The 23,118-nt window shown below is 49.7% G+C and overlaps 1 protein-coding gene and 1 long non-coding RNA gene across 4 annotated transcripts in view; one reads left to right on the top strand and one right to left on the bottom strand.

The window, feature by feature from the left end:
- Positions 1-18,779, bottom strand: part of RUVBL1 (RuvB like AAA ATPase 1) — a 31,531-nt gene extending 12,752 nt beyond the window's left edge. The window contains exons 1-4 of one of the 2 annotated variants that reach the window (XM_055557008.1): positions 18,545-18,779; positions 15,213-15,299; positions 7,708-7,840; positions 1,824-1,975 (exon numbers count right to left, since the gene is read on the bottom strand). In XM_055557008.1, the coding sequence (XP_055412983.1) occupies positions 1,824-1,975; positions 7,708-7,840; positions 15,213-15,299; positions 18,545-18,685 (513 nt within the window). In that variant the 5' untranslated portion in view covers positions 18,686-18,779. The remainder of the gene's footprint in view (positions 1-1,823; positions 1,976-7,707; positions 7,841-15,212; positions 15,300-18,544) is intronic. The other variant, XM_055557007.1, reaches the window with a different exon arrangement.
- Positions 18,780-18,856: 77 nt separating this feature from the next.
- On the top strand, positions 18,857-23,118 carry LOC129634763 (uncharacterized). 2 transcript variants are annotated; one of them, XR_008705890.1, is made up of 3 exons: positions 18,857-20,129; positions 20,241-20,423; positions 21,052-23,118. It is a non-coding gene; the product is annotated as an uncharacterized LOC129634763 (long non-coding RNA). The 2 variants fall into 2 exon arrangements; XR_008705889.1 differs by having other exon boundaries at positions 20,241-23,118.

Genomic DNA, 23,118 nt, shown 5'->3' with positions numbered 1-23,118 from the left:
ATACATAAAAGCACACATGTTGTGTGATCCTATTTTTATGAAGTGTTCAGAAAAGGCAAAGATAGACAAAGTGGACTAGAGGCTGCCAGGGCCTGGGGGTGGGATGGGAAGTTACTGCAGATAGGCAGAGGTTTCTTTCTGGGGCAACGAAAATGTCCTAAAATTGGATTGTGCCGAATGCTACACCGCTCTGTAAACCGATTAAAAGCCCGGGAGTCGCGCACTTAAAAGGGGTGAATTTTACTTAAAATGAGACCTCGAGGAAGTTGTTACAAACAGTAACCACAGGAGCCCAGGGCTCCACCCTCCTGGACCACTGCCTGGCTGAGGCTGGTGTGTGGCGGGCCCCGAACGTGGGGCTGGGACAAGGGCGGCACTCCACAAAGGTAGAGGCCTGTCCTTCGCCCTGAAACATCGTGTCTCCAAACAGCCTGCGCAGATGCTCAATGTGGCAGGAAGTTTTCGTTTTGAAAGCAAAACATTCATCCTCTTGTTATTTTCTTACAGAAATTGTGCCAAACAGCTTTATGGATAACTGAAATTTAAACTGTATACCTTATGTTATCTATCCTACATTCGATAGTACACGTTCTTTTTTTCTTTTTTTGGCATCAAGCATTTTTGTATCAGTTAATTTCCCAAATGAATTGACTAAAGATGTAATTACTGGAAAGGTGGCTGATCCTGCTAAGAAATGTAATTAATACAGAATGGGAGAGACGAGGGGGAGGTTTAAGAGAGATACTTGCAGAGGCAAGCTCCTGAGATGGAAACCCTGTTAGGACAAAGAAGAATGGTGCTTTGGAGAGGCGACGTTTTTATGATCTCCATAAAGCAGTGACCAAGACACCACCTTACAAAATCAAAGAACGATAAAATCGCAGAGGAAGGCAAAGATGGAGACATTATATGGTCAACCTCCTGCAGTCTACAGATAGGGAGATGGAGCCCCAGAGAGCTCAGCTGACGCCCAAAGGTCCCACAGCGAGCTACAGCACAGACAGCAGTCAGTGGGACTCGGAGAATCTGCCCCACCACTGACTAGCTGTGCGATCCTAGGATAAATGCTTAGCCTCCTTGTGTGCCTCAGAGCTCTTTATCTATAAAATAAGGGAAATCACACACACACAGATTTCTTGATGCACTCAGCCCAGGGCTTGACACATACAGTGAATAAGTGCCGTGAAGAAGAGGCTATTCCTTATTATTAATAAGGCAGAGCCACAGTCAGATTGTTCCATTTCACAACATCAGCAGCTGCCACTTCCCACTGGCCTGTGGTGTCACACACTCTCAGTCACTTCCCACTTTCAAACCCAGTCATTGTCTTATACTACACTCTCCTCAAGGCTTACGGGACAGGGGCGGGAGGTTCACCCAGGACCTTCTCCACTGCCACCGCCACACCCTCCACAGAGCCCTGGGCCGAAGCAGAAGTGACCAGTGAAGCCATCACGGTTTCAAGGTCCCAACACACAAAAGGGCCTGCAGCCGGGACTCCGCACCAGGCCCCTCGAGGCGGCGCCGCCACGGCTCCTCAGCCCTCACCAGATCGCTCAGTGCTGCTTCTCCTGTGAGCGCCAGCAATGGAACCAACCGTCAGCGGCCAGGCCCGAGACACGCGGTCCCCTGGAGGGACGCAGGGTGGCACCAGGCAGCTCAGTCCTGACACACACGATCTCCTCGGCGCCAACGAGCCGGACCCGTCCTCACTGAGTCGTCCGCGTGCCAGCCCTGCCCACAGGTGCCGTCTGCGGCCCTGCACAGACGCGCTCACACAGGGAGGCGCCTCAGCAGAGCAGTGCCCACAGGCACGTGCTCACCTTCAGCTGCTTGGTCCCCTTGGCCGTCTTGAGCCCAATGATCACGTGGCTGATGGTCTTGCCGTAGCCCCCCATGGGATTCTCCGTCTCACACGGGGTGAGCTCCGTGACCTCTCCTTCGTACACCTCCTTGGTCTCCTTTATCCGAAGCCCTGAAGAGAGATGACAGAAGAAACCCTGGTGAGAGACTCGACACCCTCCCACTTTTCCAACAGTCTTTTTAGCCATAAAACCTCCACGTTATAAGAACCAACGAGTCAGCCTCGCTCACACAGTCCGGGGGAGGGAAGCACTGCACAGACGCAGCCCCAGGGCTGAGGTGAAGGGCCCGTCCCTCTCCAGGGAACGCAGGACTGGATCCGAGTCTCCGGGACCCCTCTCCTCCGACCACGCTACAGAGCCGACTCGCTGACAGCGTTTCCCATGGAACCTGCCCCGTCCTTCCCCTTCCAGTCAACATGTGCCTACAGACTCACTCCCGTTCTGCCAGCCCTGGAGTATGGCCTCCCCATCTCTATCCAGCTTATACTTTGCCCAAAAGTAAAAACAGAAACCTAAGGGAAACACAGACTCAAATGGAGATGCGTGCCACTCATCTACCATACAGGCCTTTACCTGCATCCTGACCGCACAGCACCACCATAAAAGAGAGCATTATGACGCTTACGGGACAACCCGGGATTTCAACATGAACTACACACGTGCTGGTACTTAAGAACTTACTGTTAATTTCCTCTAGGGGCGAAAATGGCATTTTTAAGTCCTTATTTTCCAGAGATTCACACAAATATTATAGGTCAGAAAGCAGGTCTGCAATCAGATGGGGCTACGGGGAGCCTTCCTACCACTTGACTACTTTTCTTGGCTACTTGATACTTTCCAAAATAAAAATTTTAATAAAAGAAACAACAATGAAATACTACTTTACAACCTCCAGAATCACTAAAATTAGAAAGACGGGCAACACCAAGAGTTGGTAAGGATGCAGGACACTGCTGGCGGGAGTGTGAGCTGGTTTAGAAGTAATGTGGTGTTTATTACCTCCTCAAGTTGGACACATGAATATCTGTGACCCTCCAATTCAGCTCCAAGGTTATACTCTCAAGGCTGCGGTGCACGTGTGCACGCAGGGACACAGCCAGCAGTGGTCACGCAACGTCACTCTTACTCGCCAAACACGGGCAATGTTTCTCCACGTCTGCCCGCCGCAGAAGAGCCGCCTGCACTGTGATGTATCCATACAAACAAATATCATGCAGCAATGAAAAACGATCGTGGCTACTCGCAGCAACAGGGATGACTCTCAGAAGCGGAAGGAGAGCTGCCCATATGCGGATACTCTGGGGCACTGGCGATCATCTCTCTCTTGACTGGGAGCTGGTTTCATGGTTTTTCAACTTAAAACGACCCACCAAGACACACACCGATGTTCCGTGCACTCTTCTGTATGTATGCACCAGACTACCAAGTCACTTTAAAAATAAATTAAAAAAATAGTCCAAGTAAACACTGGGGCTTCCCTTGTGACTCGGTTGGTAAAGAACCTCCCTGCAATGCGGGAAGCCTGGGTTGGATCCCTGGGTCGGGAAGACTCCCTGGAGAAGGAAGAGGCTCCCCACTCCAGTATTCTGACCTGGAGAATTCCATGGACTATACGGTCCATGGAGTCGAGAAGAGTTGTACACAACTGAGCGACTTTGACTTCACTTCAAGTAAATAACAGCAGCAGGACCAGGCCCAGGAAGAACACTGCCAGCTGAAGCTGAGGGGACAGCTCCAGATCTCTGCTGTGTCCAGTCACATGCCCAGCCTGCAGACTCACTGATCCCCCCTGACTGCACTCCGGATTTCGGGGGGCGGGCCCTGTCATCACTGTGAGGTTAAAGCTCCCCAGATGATCACAACATACAAGCCCAGCTGAGACGCTCATCTACAGAATGAACCGAGGACTCTGCTCTGCTCACGGCGTGGAGACATCAGCTGGTGAGGCGGGAAGCCCTGTGGTGGCTGGGTGCCTCACCATCAGCTTCTCTGTCCTGACCTTCTCTGTCCACACCGCGGGCCTGTGGTGTCGCAGACTCTCGGTCACTGCCCACTCTCAAACCCAGCCATTATCACTGGCTTGGTTTCCTTCTTTGCCCAGAAACCCAATCAGGACAAAGACTCAGATATTAGGGTTAAGGAACAGTTTTACTCTCCTTCACTCCACCTGACCGACTACAAATGGAAGTCTTAGGGTAGCCCCAAAGGAGAGGCTGCACTTCCTTTCTACCGCACCCAATGCCTAGTTCCTAAGAATGAAGACAAAAGTTTTCCAAACGACATGAATGCACCAGAAGATTGTGACAACATGGAAATTTCTGTACTTTAAAAATTAACTTTGATTTTTTTTTTAAATCAAACCTTATAGCCCACAGAGACAAGCTCCTTCAAATGGAAGGCTTCCTTCTATTTCCTGGCAGACAACGGTGACACGAGATTCCTGAGTGGGGAAGAAAGGCATTCCCATCTCTCACTAGCCCTGCATTTGTTTAGAAGTTGCTCTGTGCTGACAAGCAGGCAGGGGACGAGTGGACAGACAATGAGACCGGCTGTTAGCCAGGAAAGGGGCCGGGCTGGCGCGCTCTCTGGCAACAACGTCGGGAACGACACAGGTTTCATCTGCTGGCTCAGGTTTCTGAATCCCTGACAGGGATCTTCATCACGTCAAGGAAGCAGCACAGACTCCTTGCTTTTTATTTCTGGTCGGCTTACTGCTTCCTCCCCACCCCCTCTGCCACTTCACAGGAACTCAAAGGCAGAGGAAGACGCACAGGGCTCCCTTTTGAAGGCAGTCAATGGCCTGCCTTTCTATTCTGGGGCAGGATCAAGAAATTCCTCTTCACCTTGCTGCCATCAAAAGAATCACATTGTCCCCTCACCTCAAAAATGACAGATGCTCAGGAAATTTATCTTCATTTTTCTCAAATTTTAAGGCATTTAACTTAAAGCAATTCAGACATACGCATTCATGTAAAGATGAGCTTTGTCATCTTTTACCAATTTCAGAAAATCATTTTCTAAATAAATAAAAATATATTTTAAAAGTACTCAGATAACTGGAACCGATTGTAACATCTTACTTTTTATCTCATCGGCTACTGAGTTAAATAAAATCTCTGGCACATGTTCCTCAAATTCTTGAAAAGTACTCAGGAAGAAGTTAAACCAGAAAGAGGGTCTTGTGAGCCATTTCCACTGTTATTCCAGAGAGAGCACGACACGTAATAACAGGAACTGGACCTTACAAAGATAAAAGCTGTAAGGAAGCAAGACACAGCACCTAAAGTGAATTCTGTCCGGAGAAAGTTTATAAATGGGGCAAAACTAAGCCACACTGCCCGCGACACACATGGGTGTACAGGGCTGCGATGCTCGGAAGCCGCTGCCACGGCTCTCACACTCTGTGGGGACGTGCGGGAGGCGAGGGGCTACACCTGGGAGAGCATGAGCATGAGTCTGATGCTCTGTACCCTGCGTGAACGGTGGCTGTGTGAGCATCTACTTCATTACTGTTAAAAATAGGTGTTTTTACACTTTCCTATGTATATGTTATCTTGGTCATGAAGATCTTTTTTGTACAGTTCTTCTGTGTATTCTTGCCACCTCTTCTTAATATCTTCGGCTTCTGTTAGGTCCATACCATTTCTGTCCTTGATTGAGCCCATCTTTGCATGAAATGTTCCCTTGGTATCTCTAATTTTCTTGAAGAAATCTCTAGTCTTTCCCATTCTGTTGTTTTCCTGTATTTCTTTGCATTGATCGCTGAGGAAGGCTTTCTTATCTCTCCTTGCTATTCTTTGAAACTCTGCATTCAGATGTTTATATCTTTCCTTTTCTCCTTTGCTTTTTGCTTCTCGTCTTTTCACAGCTATTTGTAAGGCCTCCCCAGACAGCCATTTTGCTTTTTTGTATTTCTTTTCCATGGGGAAACTCCAGTACTTTGGCCACCTCATGCGAAGAGTTGACTCATTGGAAAAGACTCTGATGCTGGGAGGGATTGGGGGCAGGAGGAAAAGGGGACAACAGAGGATGAGATGGCTGGATGGCATCACCGACTCGATGGACGTGAGTTTGAGTGAACTCCGGGAGATGGTGATGGACAGGGAGGCCTGGTGTGCTGCGATTCATGGGGTCGTGAAGAGTTGGACATGACTGAGTGACTGAACTGAACTGAACTGATGTGTATATTTCAATTTAAAATAGGTACATAAAAAATCCAGTGTTTCAGGGTAAAAAAATATTTTCAGTCAGAATATTTTGCAGTTTGACAAAATCCAGAACTTAGCCTGCTTTGCTGGGACCCCCATGGCTGTGCAGGAATGAAAGCTTTTCTCATTTTACAGGACATATCCCAATTTCCAAACACTGGAAATTCATTCAAGAGTTATTAAAACACTGTGTAAACCAAACGACATCTATCAATCAGACACGGCACTGAGAGCAGAAGCCTCTGCTTCCTTCCACCCGCTTCCAAGAGCGCCCCTCCTCCCATTCGGAGAAGCAGCACTGAGCGCCCCCGCCACGGGCTGGGAACCAGGGCGCCGCTGGGGGACGGGGTCCGCTGCGCCCGCAGCGACACTCAAGGCCCTCCTTCCCACACTTCCCCTCCACCGCAAACGGCAGCACCCGGCGAGCACCTGCACTTCCTCTCTCTTCCAGCCCCACATCTAATCGTTCAGGAAATTTCATCGCTCCACCATCCAGCTGGACCCAGAAGCCAGCCATTTCTTTCTACCTCCACCAGGCTGGTCCACAACCTACCTCCTCTCGCTCAGGCCCCTCACCAGCTCCTTGCTTCTGCTCTCACTCTCCATCCCAGCCAGAGGGGTTCCTGTGAACCCCAAAGCACTCCTCAGCTGCTTCTCTTTCACTCAGCATGATTTGCAAAAGCCCTATTCAACACACCCTTAAACTAGACGCTAGATTCTTGAGGAAAGAATTCTGGGCTTAGACAAACCCATTCTTTCTTAAACTTTGAAGAAAACTTCCTTGACGTTTTCTAGTAAATGTCCCTCTTGAGAATACTTACCTTGCTTTGACAACCAAAGGGACTAGACAAGGACACAGGCGCTCTGACAAGTGCTCATCACCCGTTACCCAACGGTAGAGAGAGACGCAGGTCTGAGGGGGACTAAGATTTCCCCAGACCCAGACCCGCAGGCATGGGGCCAGGACAATGCCCCCGAAGTCCTGGCTGGAATGAGGGACATTTCGGAAGAGCAGTCACCTTCTGCTCGCTGTATGGAGTCAGAGCACGGGCCCCAGGGTCAGACAGGTGTAGGCTCAGACTATGGTTCTGCGCTACTTGCTAGGTAGATCACCGCAGGCAAGTCATCTAACTTCATGAGACTCTGCTTTGTCAGATGCAAAATGCAGAGCACGTCCTCCTGGGCAGGAAAAGGCCACGGTCAGTAGAGGGCCTGACACACTACGAGCCTTCAGTACCGGAGCCCCAGGCCCCGCGAGGTCGGCACCACCGCCTCAAGGCTCCACAGCCCACAGCCCCGGCTCACTGACCGGCCGGGCACGCAGGCCCGGCACCCCCACAGCCCGGCGCACAGAGCCGCGGGCTCAGGGCCAGAGCCTTCGCCGCGGCCGTCACCTCCGAAAGCACAGGAAGGCTGCCAAGAGAATCCACTGCCAGATGAAACCCCAGACCAGGGCTGGGGCCCACGCCTGCTGGTTGCTGAAGCACGTTCTAGAAAAGCTGGGGTTGTGTTTCATTGGCAAAGATGACACTAATGGAGCCAAACGCGAAAGAGCAGCGCCAGCAACAAGCCCCACAGGCGCTTCGCAGGAGGAGCAGCTGAGGACAAGCCTCGGCGCGCGCGCGGCTACTCACCAATGGCCCTGCGGAAGTTCTCCATCAGCACTTCCGTCTTCTTGATCTCCGTGGAGTATACTTCACTCCCCACCATCGGGCAGAAGGGGACCTTACTCCCCAGCTCCTGAGCAATAGCTAGAGCTAGAGCCGTCTACACAGAAAGCAAAGAAATGCGCTTGTTTCACATGCTTGAAATACAGTGATTCAGGAACATATGCTACAAACAGACATTATTAACTAGGAACCGAAATTCTAGTCCCTTTAGTTGTAATACCGTTTGCATGTTTCACAATAAACATTTGCTGACTCTTGTGGACAACTTCTAATGTGAGCGGCATCTCCGACGGTCCCTGGCATCACAATGGCGTCACGACGGAGACTCTGCCAGAACAGGTCTAGCTCCCGAGGCTGCACACGCCCCTCCCGCTAGCCCTGTGAGCTGGACACCACTGCTCTCCCCATTTCACAAATGAGGAAGCTGAGACACAGATTAAATAACTCATCCCCGGTACCGTAATCTAGAAAATGGCAGAGTGGGGCCTCAAACTCTGGCAGCAGGGTTCCAGAGATCATGTTCCCATCAGAATTAGCAGAGGCTTCCCAAACTGTTCCCTCAATGTCGAAACACGGTGCTGACCACGTCGCAGTAGAACAGCTCTGCTGGGTCTCTGAGATACTGCTTTCTATCTTTACAGACTCAGGAAGCCATCAACTACAGCCCATCAGAAATCAGTAATCAAGGAACAAATGATCGGATGCCCACTTTATGCGGAGTGGCCCACAGATCGGGCAGAATGACACCCAGGCTGGGATCCCGAGGCTACGAGTTGGTGCAGTCACACCTGAACATGCCCATAGAAACTACACAGTGACTTTCGCTAAAATAACTACAGCTGCTGAACAGACGAAGACGTAACAGAACGTGACCAAACATCACGTACGGAGAGCCAGGCCTTAATGCTGCTTTCAGCTTGCTTCAACTCTGACACGAAAGCCCAGTAAGGTCAGCTCCCAAGGTGCACAGGCTAAGACAAGAAGCTTGCTGCTAAAGAATGACGTGGATCTCTGAGACAGTTTTAATTCCTCTTCTGTTCACTGCTGATGGTTTAATCTTCAGTGTGACCCCAAGCACATGGGCCAGCCACGTGCCTGACTTTCTCATCAGTCAAATCAAATTCCTGGGTTAGTCACTGGTAACAAGCTGATTGCCCACAGACGGCTCCTATTTTGGCCTGCAGAATCTCAGGTGTATTTTTCAACTTAACTGTTGTCCATGCTTGGATGTAGGGAAATTTCACAGAAAAATACAGTCATTTAGCTTCTTCTGAGAAGCAAGAAGCTCTGGCCACAACGGGCCCCAGTGGCCACACGGCTGCGCTGAGAGTGGACACCCAGGCAGCTGCCCCCAGCAAGGCTCGCACTAGCTCCTGGGCGCTTCCTCAGCCTACTGCCCACGTGAGCAGGCATCCGAGTTTGTGCCCCCGAGGCTGATATCTCTAGAGCTATGCTCTCCTGCATTCTGAGAATGAAGGGAACATCTCTAGAGCATGACAGCAAGGTAGCAGCATGCTCAACCAGGACTCTGTGGGAAGAGCCGTAGGCCAGCCAGGCCCACCTTCTCTCCAAACTGCTCACCTTCCCAGTCACTCTTCTCTCTTTTCCCCCAATGCTACAGGCCCCAACGCCTCTCCCTCAGTTGTGAACTCAGACAGTGCCACACCTGATGCAGTGCAGACCCCACAGCAGCCAAATACAGAAGAAATGACCTATATGTTCCTGTACCATATGAGAACTGTGTGCTTAAGAAATTCCTTGGGGTGTCCAGTTGCTTCCGTTTAAAGGCTCTCAGAAGGATGGCATGAGATGCAGCTACTGTGCATCTGCACCTACCATGTAGGACAGAGGGACCTGCACGAAGACTGCGTGACGTGAGCTGCGAACGTCCAGATGTTTAAGCTGGATTCAGAAAAAGCAGAGGAACCACAGATCAGACTGCCAACATCCGCTGGATCGCAGAAAAGCAAGAGAGTTCCAGGAAAACATCTGCTTCATTGACTACGCTAAAGCTTTTGACTGTGTGGATCACAACAAACTGGAAAATTCTCAAAGAGATGGGAACACGAGACCACCTTACCTGCTTCCTGAGAAATCTGTGTGCAGGTCAAGAAGCAACGGTTAGAACCAAACATGGAACAATCGACTGGTTCCAAATCGGGAAAGGAGTACGTCAAGGCTGTATACTGTCACCCTGCTTATTTAATTTCTATGAAGGGTACATCATGTGAAATGCTGGGCTGGATAAAGCACAAGCTGGAATCAAGACTGCCAGAAGACCTATCAATAACCTCAGATATGCAGATGATACCACTCTTATGGCAGAAAGTGAAGAGGAACAGAAGAGCCTCTTGATGAAAATGAAAGAGGAGAGTGAAAAAGCTGGCTTAAAATTCAAACATTCAAAAAACTAAGATCATGGCATCTTGTCCCATCACTTCATGGCAAATAGATGGGGAAACAATGGAAACAGTGAGAGCCTTTATTTTCTTGGGCTCCAAAATCACTGCAGATGGTGACTGCAGCCATGAAATTAAAAGACACTTGCTCCTTGGAAGAAAAGCTGTGATAAGCATCGTCAGCATATTAAAAGACAGAGACATTACTTTCCCAACAAAGGTCTCTATAGTCAAAGCTATGGTTTTTCCAGTAGTCATGTATGGATATGAGAGTTGGACTATAAAGAAAGCTGAGAGCAGAAGAATTGATGCTTTTGAACTGTGGTGTTGGAGAAGACTCTTCAGAGTCCCCTGAACTGCAAGGAGATCAAAACAGTCAATCCTAAAGGAAAACAGTCCTAGTTATTCATTGGAAGAACTGATTCTGAAGTTGAAGCTCTAATACTCTGGCCACCTGATGCAAAGAACTGGCTCACTGGAAAAGACGTTAATGCTGGGAAAGATTGAAGGCAGGAGGAGAAGGGGACAATAGAGGATGAGATGGTCGGATGGCATCACTGACTCAATGGATGTTGAGTCCATTGAGTCCAGGAGTTGGTGATGGGCAGGGAAGCCTGGCATGCTGCAGTCCATGGAGTCAAGAGAGTCAGACACAACTGAGTGGCTGAACTGACTGACTGACTGACTTGCACAAGAGATCCCGCTGAACGCTCCCAACCAGCCTATGAACTCGATGATCTAGTTCACATTTTATGGACTTAGAAACTGAAAGTCAGACATTCCCAACTCACTCACAGTCAGCTGGCAAGCATCAGGGCCAGCATGCAAACCCCGTCTCCAGGAACCACTGCTGATGACCGCCCCAAGCAAGTGGCACAAAGAGGCTGTTGCCAAAAGATTAAACAGTCAACTTTATTTTCAATCTCACATGAACACCTTTTTCTAAAACCCAAACACAAAGCCCCATTATTATGAGCGTGCAGCCTTAAGAGGGGAGCGGCCACATTCTGAACAAGCACCGCACTCCTGCCGGCCACTCAGTTACGCTGCCTAAACCTCGGGGCCCGTGGGCACACAGTGGTGCAGGAGTTACCACACGCCTTGAACGTGTGGAGAGGCACTGGACAACCCACAGGTGCCGAGAGCCTCTGGTAAATCCTGAAGGAAAACGGTACGATGTTACCAGAGCACCAAGGACCCACGGCTCCAGCAAACTGGCTGAGAGAGCCACAGCCGCTCCTTCCTGTTACAGAACATCCAGAGTGAGTAAACAGTCAAGCCAGATCCAGAGAGGAAAGCCACCATGCCCGGGGAGCTGGCCTGTGTTTGATAGATGCCAGAAACCATGGATACAAAGAAGCCTCAAAGAACACGTGTCAGTAGACAAGCTGACCACAAAGAAAGTCTCCAAGGGCCAGGGACAAACTCGTCAGTCTCAGCACAGCTCTGGCTGAGGAGGTCTCCCTAGTAGGCTCTCAGACAGATTCAGGATTGGACTCTACACGGCCTGACGGCCAGAAAACCCAAGCCACAAAATTCCCATCACGTGCCCTTGGGTGGGAGCAAGCAGGGCCCCTCACAAATCCTCTCAGGAAGTTCTCGGCCCTAATCAGGAGATCAGGGAAGCTCAGATTTGATCAAACACAAGTCCACAAGCAGACACAGGATATAAAGTGAATAAGAAATTGTTTCATGAACAAGAAACAAGAGACTACCAAAAATAGCCAGATCTTGAAGAAATGAAAAAATTTAAAAATAAGAGGAGGATGGAGAGGCTTCTTCATTACAAAAAAAAGTAAAAAGAAAAAGAAAAAAAGCAAGTGAATATATGTATTAATGAGGTTAATGGCAACCCATTCCAGTACTCTTGCCTGGAGAATCCCACAGACAGAGGGCTGTGGCGGGCCACAGTCCATGGGGTTGCGAAGAGCTGGACACACGTGAGCAACTAAACGCAGCACAGCGCGTATGTACTAACCGAGGATACAAGAGATTTACAAAGTCACCATTTTGCAACCAGCAGTGTGATAACGGATAAGGCAAAGACCACTGAAGAATGCTACAGCCATCGGGTAAAGGATATTCCCAACATCTCAGTGTCACTTCCCAGAGGACTGAGTTTCAGAGCGAGCCAGTCCCCTTGGAGGAGAACACGGCGTGGTGTCAGCCTTCCGCTGCGATGCAGGTTCCAGACACAATACCACCATCTATGCGGTGTTCTGCCAAAGTGCTGAGTGTTTCAGACACAGTCAGACAACCACTGTAGGACACTCTACAAAACAGCTGTCCTGGGCTTTTCAAAAATGTCAGTACTGTACAAGGAATCCAAAAAATGCAGGGAAGGATAACTGTTCCAGATAGAGAGACTAAAGAAACTATTGTGAATGCAATGTGAGGTATGTGATTATAATTCAAATAAGAAATATGAAAAATGAAAACAAAATGAAACAAAAAAAAAAGCAGCACAGAAAACGAGAGAGCCAAAAACTGAAACGACTTACAGATATTTTACTATGAACTAAATATTAGCTAATACTATTAGCAACAGTACACTTCTTGGGTGGATAACAGTATCATGGCAAAGAAGGTCCTGGCGCTTACTTTCAAACGGTTTAGAGGTAAAATACAGAAAACACAAATGTCACAAAGTATTTAAAATTAGTTACCTATGAGTAGGGTACAGAGGGGTTCATCAAACTGTTCTTTCCACTCTTTTGTAGATTTCAAATTTTTTAAAATGAAAAATATTCAACGGACTGTCTTGAAGAGTAGCTTTCTCACAGGCTACAAGGCAGACTGGAAGAGAGGTCTAAAGAAGCTCCCCAGAATGCAGCAGAGCCAAAGAAACAGAAAACATAGGTTAAAGACTCGAGGACAAACTGAGAGGCTCCGGGCGGGCGCTTCAGGCTGGAGAGCTCACTGTGGGGGCCGCTCCACACTCTGCAGGGCGCCCTGCGGGCCCCACGGCCTCCACCTACCAGAGGCCAGCAGCACCCGCTGCCCCACCGAGTGCAACAATCGAAATGTCTCAGGACAGTGCCACAGGGCCCAGAGGGCAAAGGTGGTCCAGGCGGAGGACCCCTGCAGGGGGGTGCCACCTCACTGGACTTCAGGAAAGGAAAGAGACCAGAGAAAGGCAGCATCTGAAGAAAGAGAGGCTAGCCAGTTCCCAGAACTGATTAGATATGTTACATACTCAGATCCATATCAAGCAAGATAAATGAAAATAAATCCACTCTTTGACATAGCACAGTGAAACACCAAAACCAAAATATCCCAAAAACACCCAGAGGAAAAAGACAAAATCCTCAAAATTAATCTTCTCAAAAGCAACACTAGTAGCCAAAAGGTAGGAAATACCAATGAGAGAAACAGCATTGAGAGAAAGCATCTGTCAGCTGAACTACATAGCCAACAAAACTATCTTTCAAAACAAGGGCAATACAATTAACACAAACCTGACTTTGCCAGTTCCTTCTAGAAGGAACTTCTTAATGATGCGGTTTAGGAAGAAGAAAATGGAAAGAGAGCAAACATCTAAGATACGAAAAGGGACAGTAAGCAAATAAATGGTAAATACAGTGACGAACCTAGAGAAGGAATGGCAACCACTCCAGTGTTCCTGCCTGGGAAATCTCATGGACACAGGAGCCTGGCGGGCTACAGTCCATGGGGTCGTGGAGTCGGACGTGACTGGGCAACTAACACACAGTGATGAGCAGAAAGGAAACGGAAGTTCACGTTTACAGCCCTTTACTTGTTCACAAATACAATACTTTTTCCTCAACTTTAAGACACTCAACGTAAGATATACTGGCAATTCAATCTTACGGCTTCAAAATGATAAAGTCATCATCTTACAACTACAGTTTAATAACTCTTCAACAGGGACGGCGGTGCTACTGCTTCAGAAAGGCTAAGGGACCTGCCTGGGGTCTCAGCACCAGGGTGGAACCCCCTTCTTTACAAACTCACTCCCAAGCTTCTCCTCTCCTGCATCAAGTGAGTGAGTTGCTCAGCTGTGTCCAGCTCTTTGCGACCTCATGGACTAGATAGTCCATGGATTCTCCAGGCCAGAATACTGGAGTGGGTAGCCTTTCCCTTCTCCAGAGGATCTTCCCAACCCAGGGATTGAATCCAGGTCTCCGGCATTGCAGGCAGATTCTTTACCAGCTGAACCATAAGAGAAGCCCAAGAATACTGGAGTGGGTAGCCTATCCCTTCTCCAGAGGATCTTCCCAACCCAGGAATCGAACCAGGGTCTCCTGCATTGCAGGTGGATTCTTTACCAACTGAGCTATGAGGGAAGCATCAAGCGGCCCTCTTAAAGAACAAACAGGCCCAGATGGTGTGTTTCAAGCACCTGGCCAAGCCCCTCACAGATCCCACAGGCTGTTAGGCATCTCAGCCTAGAAGGTCCTTTTATTTCCTGCAAAGCCAAACCCTCTCCCAGCTCCAAGGGCAAATGTCAAGCCTCAACTCCTGCAGCCATACCAGCCGAAGCATCACCTTCTGCTGCAACGCCAGTCGCATCTATGGCCAGGCGACGCCCTGCAGCTCAGCTGAAGACCTTCCTGCTGCCATGGTTCCCTCTCTGCCCCAGGGAGCCCATGAGGCCCTTGGAGATAAAAAGACAAAACTCGGTTTCCCCTCTCCTGCCATCTCTCACAGCTAGGACAGTGTTGCGTCAAGTCAGCATTTGGAAAATTGCCTGCTGACCGATTTTCTTTCCCTCCCAAATAAGATGTCATTCCCAAGATTTTATGACGCCCTAGGCCAACAGAAATATATTTCCAAAGCAAAGGAGACTTGAAAGAGATAAAAGACAAATTACAGACAATGAGACCCCTCTGAGGACTCCATTCTCTCTTCTCTGGAGGTCAGCCAGGATAATTTGAATTTTAGAAGCATGGATTTTAGATACTCAACTGTATTACTGCACATCAGTTTTAAAAACATACATATAACCAATTCAGCTAAACAAAGACTAGTTAAGACACAAATTCAATTTGGTTTAGACATTAAAATCAACCTCTTGGGCAGATTTTTAAAATGAGAGAAAATGAGTACCTTGCCAGTTCCAGGAGGTCCTGCCAACAGGACAGCTCTTCCAGCCATTTTCTTGCTTTTGATTAATTCTACTATCACACCACATGCCTAGACACCACAATGGAAAGAAACAGTAAATCAATATTAAAATGCTTCACAGGAGGAAAAAGTCAGTCTCTGGTGCACACAATTCACAGACTCATCACTGAATGCCAGGACACCACAGGGGCTGCTCTAGGTGCTGGAGGCCATGAGGGCCCCAGAGCTCCTGTTCTCGTGGGGAGACAAACACAAAGTCACTATGAAGAAAGGGCGACAAAGGGGCGAGTGGCTGGGGGCAGAGGTTACTCCACAGAGCGATCTCGGAAGGCCTCTTCGACACTGTATTTGATACATGAAACTCCAGGCAGGGCAGAAGTCAGTGTTCCCGGCAACTCAAAATACAGAAATGAGCCTGGCACACCCAAGGGACAGAAAGGCTGCATGAACCAGAGTTCAGAAAACAAGCAGGCAAGGAAGATGAGGTCGTGGAAGCAGGAGGGGCAGAACTTAGAAGAGGACCTTCCAGCCCACAGTCAAGTTTGGATTTTATTCTGCATGTAATGGGAAACCAGTGAAAAAGTCTCAGGCTACATGTCATGTTCTGAAGATTCGTTTTTAAAGAGTCTTGATGGCTGCTATATGGAGAATGGAAATGGGAGCTGCGGCATATACTCCAGGGGCCTCTAGAAATTGGAAATAAAACTGTGTTTCTACCTGCACGTGTGCGTTTTCCAGGGAGAGGTTCACAGCTTTCAGCAGATTCTCAAACTAACCCACTAAGTCCTAAGAAGCAGTGACATGTTCTGCTAGTTGGCCATCAGTTAACTACCCCGGAATGCTGCAAGCAAACGCTGCATGTGATTTTAATCTGTGGCGTCATAAGAGCCAAGAAATGCCTTTCAAATCCTCAAGACTAAACTATTTGTTAGCTTATCTTAAATATTCTGAGTATTAAGCCATTTTGTACAGCATATACATTGTGTATATATATATACATATCTATATAATCACATACATCTATATGTAGATATAGCTGACCCATGAACCCTTGAAGCTGGGATGCACGGTCTCCACACAGTCGAAAATCAGCACATAACTACACAGTCAGCCCTCCATATCTGTGACAGCAGCCAAGTGTCCCAATGCTTATATATTCAAAGAAATCTGCATATGGTGGACTCAAGCAGTTCAAACCCATGTTGTTCAAGGGCCGACTGTATACTGACATATATGTATGTACATACACAGAAATTCTATAAATGGGTTACTGATTTTATGCATTTTAGAATATTTTTGGAGCAAGGCTGAGAAAGTCACACTCCCTGAACACCTGTATCTTGAGACTACATAACACAAGATCTCTTACACTGATTTAAAGCATGACTCTCTGGCAAGGTGCATTCTATCTGTCTCAAGGCAGGTCACAGCTTTTCTCCCTGGGCAGTACCTTGCTGACAACGTCTTGTGAACACATCTAACTCTTCTCTCTCTTTTCCCCATGGACTATGGAGATGTATCTTGCTCTCACACTTAGACAGCCCCTCAAAAACACACGTTCAAGGAAAGCATGTGGATGTGCTCTATTCCATTTCTGCCTCGGCTGGAAAAGCACAGTACACTTACACAGCCTAGAAGATACTCTTCAGAGGTCGCATTTTTAAAAAGATAAAAGAGCCACTGTGGTCTTTCCATAATAACCTCTGATATCATAATCCTCAGCATTGGAACTCTTTGGGCAATTCAAAAGAGGTAGAAGACTTTTCAAGCCTTGTCTATGTACTCTTATTGACACACTTCCTCCTCCCGTTAATATTCTTCCATTTAGGCTCCTTCTCTACAGTGAGACACTTCCAGTGGATTCCAAAATTTAAAAAGTATGAACTGGAAGGGCCTTTAAAAAACTGTAACTCTCATTTTTCAGGTGAGGCTATTGAACATCAAGGAGGCTGGTGATGTGACCACTCAAACAAGGACCTGGCAGCAGAGGTGGGATGACTAATAAATCAGTACATAAATTCTGAGTCCCTATAGTAAGCCAGATTCTGGGTTTAACACCACCCGGTCTCTATCCTTGGGAAGCTCATATTCATATGGAGGCACACGGCATCCGAGTTAACAGCATGCATTCTGGAGTCAGGTTGCCTTGGCTTTAAATCCTAGCTCTACCAATCACCAGCTGAGTAATCTCAGACCCATAACCTAATCTCTGTGAAACACAATTTTCTCATCCGAAAACAGAATTCATTACAGAGGTACAAATGCTAACATATTTACCGTAAAGTATACTAATGTCTGCAGCTGAGTTTGAAATGCAAAGGCAGACGGCTGGATGGATAAATGAGCAGACAGGAGATAAAGCAACCGTGCAAAATGTTACTTGTAGAAACTGGGCACACAGGTACACAAGTCTTCCAATTTTGTTGTATGTCAGAAAAGTGTCATAAAAAAGTAGAGGAGGGACAGTATAAGGATGGAGGGGAGCAATATGACAATGGAAACAAGGCTGCTTAGCACGTGGAGATCACTCAACAGCTATTTGCAGGGACAGCCTCTCAAGACAGCTGAAGCTGGATAAAGAGAAAGTTCAGTCACCTTATCCTGTCACATTTTCCCCTCTGGAAGGATGGTATTCAAAACGAAGGCTTCTCTTTGGCCCTTTCTTAGAGGGCAAGAGTCTTGACCGGGACTTACACAGGTGCTGAGCCACAGCAGAGGTCCACGGGCAATGGGCTGAGGGGTACCGTACTACACAGAGAGCACTGTCTCGGGAGTCAGAAACACACAGGCACGAACTCCAGTGTTGCTATTACTAAACTGAGCGGCCAGTGGACTGAGTGGCCAGGTCTCTCACCCTGAATTTTTTCATCTACAAAAAAACAACAGTTGAAAAAAAAAAAAAAAAAAGAGCCTGAATAGTTCTGAGACAACAATGTAGGTGAGAGGACTGGGCACCATCATCACTTAGTAGATGTGGGCTTTAACTGGAAAGGTCAAAAAGGACTCGGTACCCGTCACCTGCCGAGGCTGGTCACTTTCCGGCTTTAAAATCCCAGAGCCTCCCAATGCGCTCCCAGAAACCCCAATTTGGGGCCCGCAGAGACCACCCCCCCCACACACCGCAGAACCAATCCCCAAAGTCTAACACTCCTGTTTGGCGGTTTAAACGTTTGTGTCCGAAACGCACGGTGCGGGAGAGCAGGCTTTCGCCCGTTTTCTCCCCGCGGACTCCCGCGCCGCGCCGACCGCCGGGTCCCAGGTCCGCCCCGCCCAGGCCCGCCTCAGCGCCCCCGGCCCGCCGCCCGCCGCCACACCTCACGCGCGTTCTCCTGGCCCACGAGTCCCGAGGCCGCTTGCTTGGCCAGGCCGCTCTCGTCCAGCCCCAGCCCCTTCACATGGCTGTGGGAGGCGATACGCTGAGTCTTGGTGGTGCTCTTCACCTCCTCGATCTTCATCCTGACAACCGGAGCCCCGGAGCCCGCAGAGCCCAGGCAGCGCGCACCCTGTTACCACGAGGCCGTTACCAGGCGGTTGGTCCCGCCTAGGTCGGCGTCCCATTGGCCGCGGCGGGAACGCCTCCGCGCTCCATTGGCCCCTGGCTGCGCCCGTCGCGGCTGCCTGTAGGGCCCGCCCACCAGCTTCCGGCGGTGTCGCGGGGTTGGCTTCCCCCGCGGCCGGCGCTTCCTTCCTGGGTAGGGACTAGAGGGGCGGCGCTGTAGCTCACTAGGGTTGCGCGTCCCGCTCTTCACCGCGCCTTCCGGTCCGTGAGCGCGTTCGAACCGATACCGCTCTGCGGAGCTCAAGCTCGACCTCGGAGTTGGAGATGAACAGACAGGTTTAGAACTTAAGCTTCGACCTGCGCCGGCTGAGCAGTTTTCTGACAGCCACTCTCTCACCGTCTTCGGGCAGGCCCTGCTCAGCTTCCTCAGGGGCTTGTCCTCCTCTGCTTCCCCTCGCCTCCACCTCTCCCTTTACTTAGATTAAGTTGGCTGTGGGTGACGTTTCGTGTAATTCCTTGTCCGGATGAAGATGCGGGCGAAAAGAGGCCCCGCAACTCACCCAAGAACGCGCAGCAAGTAATCACCAGTTGGAATTTCTGCTGAGGGCTTAAGGCATGGATCCCATCCCTCAGATTAGACGGTCATCCCGCGGCTGCGTCCTGTCCGTTCCATGATAATGTCAGCGCTGCCTGGAACAGCGTACTCTTCCCATCCACCCATTCGTTCAACAAACATTGGTTTGCACCTGCTCTGAGCCAGACACTCCAGCGCACTGCGATGCAGACTTAAATACAAAGTCTGCAGCCATGACAAGCTCAGTCCTTAGTTGGGAAGCTTGTGACGGTGTGGTGCCAGAGCAGGTACACCCGCCTGGTGTGTAAGCCCAGAGCGGGCCACCTGGACCAGCTGGAGAGCCGCGGACGGCACCAGAAGGTGGTATGGTAATGCCCACACGGAACCCTGATGATAGGCTAACGTCCTTAGAAGCAGATGGTACTTTGCCATGCCACAGATAAGTGGACTCAGGTCCAGAGAAATGAGGGACTTGCCCAGAGCTCAGGGGAGCTTTTTTGCGTCCGGGTTGAGGCAGCCCTGAAGTCAAATCCTGCCGCAGAGTTGCTGACTCTCGTGTCTCCTCGTACTTCTCCATCATAACTGCTGAGTCTAGCTTTCCAGTTACTTGCATGACTGCCGGTCAGTGTTGGTCTCTCCCACTAGACTGCAGGCACTGTGAAAGCGCAGACCGCGTCGCTGCTGTTCCTCGTTTTAGCGTCAGTGTCGGGCTCATAGCTCAGGCTTCCTTCCGGTTCTGAACCCCCACGTTCACGCAGAGTCGGGCAGATGTGCTGCGTGTATTTTACACACTGGATCTCACCAGACTGGGGAATGGTTTCTGTCGGTGAGTGGAAGCTTTTGTCCCCCGCCTCCTCTTCCACCGGAGCTGTTGCCTTCTTTTCCTGCTAAAGACGAGTTCAGAAATCTGATCTGACCCAGCATTCTCTTTTTACAGGTGCGGAAACGGAGGCCCTAAAGGAGGATGGAGTTTGTCCAAAATCACAAATTGAGCAAATGCCTTTCCAGGCCTGGACCGCAGGTCCAGCGTGCAAAGAAACTGGGCCTGGCCGCAGAGTCAGGGGTTCCTTCTGTTTCAGCAGAAGATGATGTAGCGGGTCAGTCTCCAAGGCGCATGAAGGTCGGTGAGGCCACAGCAGTAGACTTGATTATTATGCCTGCCCAGCAGCCTTCTTACCTCCCGACCTCCCTCACTCTCATTTTCTGTAGAGAATCACCCTTCCCTCTCTGGGCATCACATGGCTTAGATGGGTTGGCCCTCCCTCAGCTTTGTTTCAGGGATGGACACGGGAACCTGGCCTGGCCAATCAAAGTGTCCCCTCATCCCCAGAATAGTGATTGGTGCAGAAATGTGAGTGGACAGCCCAGTGACACTTAGTCCTGACCTTTACGGGAAATAACAGCAAAGAGCCTTGGTCCTGGGTCTCCGCATCATCTTTGCCACTTCATGGGAAGTGTCCACCTGAGGCTGAAGGGGACAGGTCAGCTGGCAGAGACTCCTGAGGCGGCCCTTTACGTCCCCACACCCAGCCAGCGTTGCCCCACTTGCAGGGTGAGCAGCGCAGACCCTGGGGCTTAACATCCGTGGGCCTGTGCAGTGACACATACAAGGTCTGGGGCGGACACTGCATCCCAGCTTGTGCTGTGTGGGCCCTGGCCTGCCTGCCGGCCCGCCCGCTCTCTCACTCCAACCCCCTGACCCTTGCTGTTTCACCACCTGTCCCTTGATCCCTCATTTCTTCATCCAGGCTTGATCATCTCAGCCTCTTGGTTTCCAACGCTTCTGCTCCTTCCTTGCTTTGAAGTCTTTCGCATCTGACCTTTGAACCCCCAAGTCCAGGTCAAGCCTGCCTCTGCCTTCTCCACACCTTGAGAAGACTGCTGAGTATAGAGGGAGGCAGTCACTCGGGGACCCTGTGGAGCCACGCACCCATCATGTGCTCCAGCCTCAGCTGAGCGCTCAGAGCGTATCCTAACTAACAGAACATTTAATAATGGCCTGCGGTAATCAAACAGTGCAGCACTGGCATAAGGACAGACACAGACCTATGGAGTAGAATAGAGCATCCAGAAATAGCCCTCAGCATACGAGCAGGGGGGCCAAGCCCATGCACAGGGGAGAGCTGAAACTGTAAGTTTTGGTGACTTTGGGCTTAGCAGCAGTGACTGTATTTGGGGCCTGTTGTCTTGTTTTTTTAACAATTTCCTCCTTCTGATCAGTGTCTCAGCCTGAGAGAGGCGATAGAAATTTAAGGCATTAATGCTACTCTCAGCTACCGCTCTGGAGCCCTTGCAGTTTCTGCTGAGCCTCTGTGCGGTGCTCACAGCTCACGATGTCAGGTTCACATTCTTTAACTCATACTTCATTCTTTTCCTGACATTTCAGTCTCAGGGAGATCATTTGCTTGGTGGCTAGTGGCTGCGAACACGCATTTAAAGCTTTTGAGAGAATACAATGCACGATGAAGATTATGACGCTGATTGTAAGCAATAGCATTCCCAGGGTCTGGGGTGCACTTCAGAGCCGTGACTCCAAGATCCAAAGCAATCACAATCGAAGCCAACCGAAGGCCCTGTTGAAGGAGGCCCCCTTGTAAGCTAACTGGCTTCGTCTCTGGTCTTATATTCCCACGTTCTCACCAGCATCTGGAATGACCTCCCTTTCCGATTGTTGCCAAGTGCATTGGTGTGCTTGTAATTTCACCTCCAGGTTGATTTCTGGGGACAGAAGGGACAGATGATTTTGCCGGCACCCTGGAGGTGCTGCAATGACACCAACCAAATGACGTTGATCCACAAGGTGAGAGCATTGCTGCCTTTTTAATCCTGTTTTTTTGTTTAACATTTTTATTTTTTTGGCTGCACAGCTTGGATCGAACTGTGATCCCTGACCAGGGATTAAATCCCGGTTCACCGCAGTAAAAGCCCACGTCCTAACCATTGGCTGGCCAGGGAATTCCTGTGCCTTTTTAACTCTAATTCAGTGAATCTTAGGGGGTGAAGTATGACTCTCCCTTTTTAATACTTGCTAGTCTCACTTTTTATTGAGATTTTTGTGGTTCCCAGCTATTTATGGCAAGTGAAAATGTTTTTCCGTGTATGGGGAAATACTTTTATTTAAGTCGAACTTAACACTGTGTCTGCCTGGATTTTGCGTAAATGATGAAGACGGCTCATGTCATTGGGGTTGGAGAGGCCTGCATGAAACGGGGGTTGGCTGGCAGGGAGCGGAGGCTGAGCAAGCCTCCTCTCGCGGCCCTCCTCCCTCTGCGGGGAAACAGCCCTAGCAGCACCGCCGAGGGCTATCAGGAGAGTTCAGTGAGGCCTCTGGCACCGGGCCTGAGCACTGGAAGCGGCCCAGAGAGTGGCATCCGGGCTCTCCGTCCCTTTGCCCTCTGCCTGCTGTGTGTGTGCTGCCTTCCAGTCATCTTGCCCTGCTTTCCCCTGAGGACTCTCCTGGGAATTGCTGTGGAGCCTGAGGCAGAAAGTGGGGCTGGGGCTTGGGTCAGGTCCGCCAGCCTTCTCTGCTGGGACCTGTCTCCATGCCAGCAGACACGCCCCACTGCAGCGGGGGAACCTGGCAGAACATGCTGGGGAAGCAGCTGAAGCCTGCAGGTCTCCAGGGCTCTGGCTGCACCCCCATCCCACTGATGTCATGTGGCAGTGGGGTCAGAGGTCAGGGGAGCGTGGTCTGACCAGAGGACAGGCCGTCAGGCTGTTTCCGGTGTAAAGTCTTAGCTGTCAGACTGTGCTCCTCTGACCAGGTGGGAGGGAATTATGAGCCATTCACTAACTTAATAAATGTGAAAATAGAC

Source organism: Bubalus kerabau, chromosome 20, assembly GCF_029407905.1.
Source record: "Bubalus kerabau isolate K-KA32 ecotype Philippines breed swamp buffalo chromosome 20, PCC_UOA_SB_1v2, whole genome shotgun sequence".
Lineage (NCBI taxonomy): Eukaryota > Metazoa > Chordata > Mammalia > Artiodactyla > Bovidae > Bubalus > Bubalus kerabau.
Note: the sequence above shows the minus strand (reverse complement) of the source record. Positions and strands in the feature narration are given on the sequence as shown.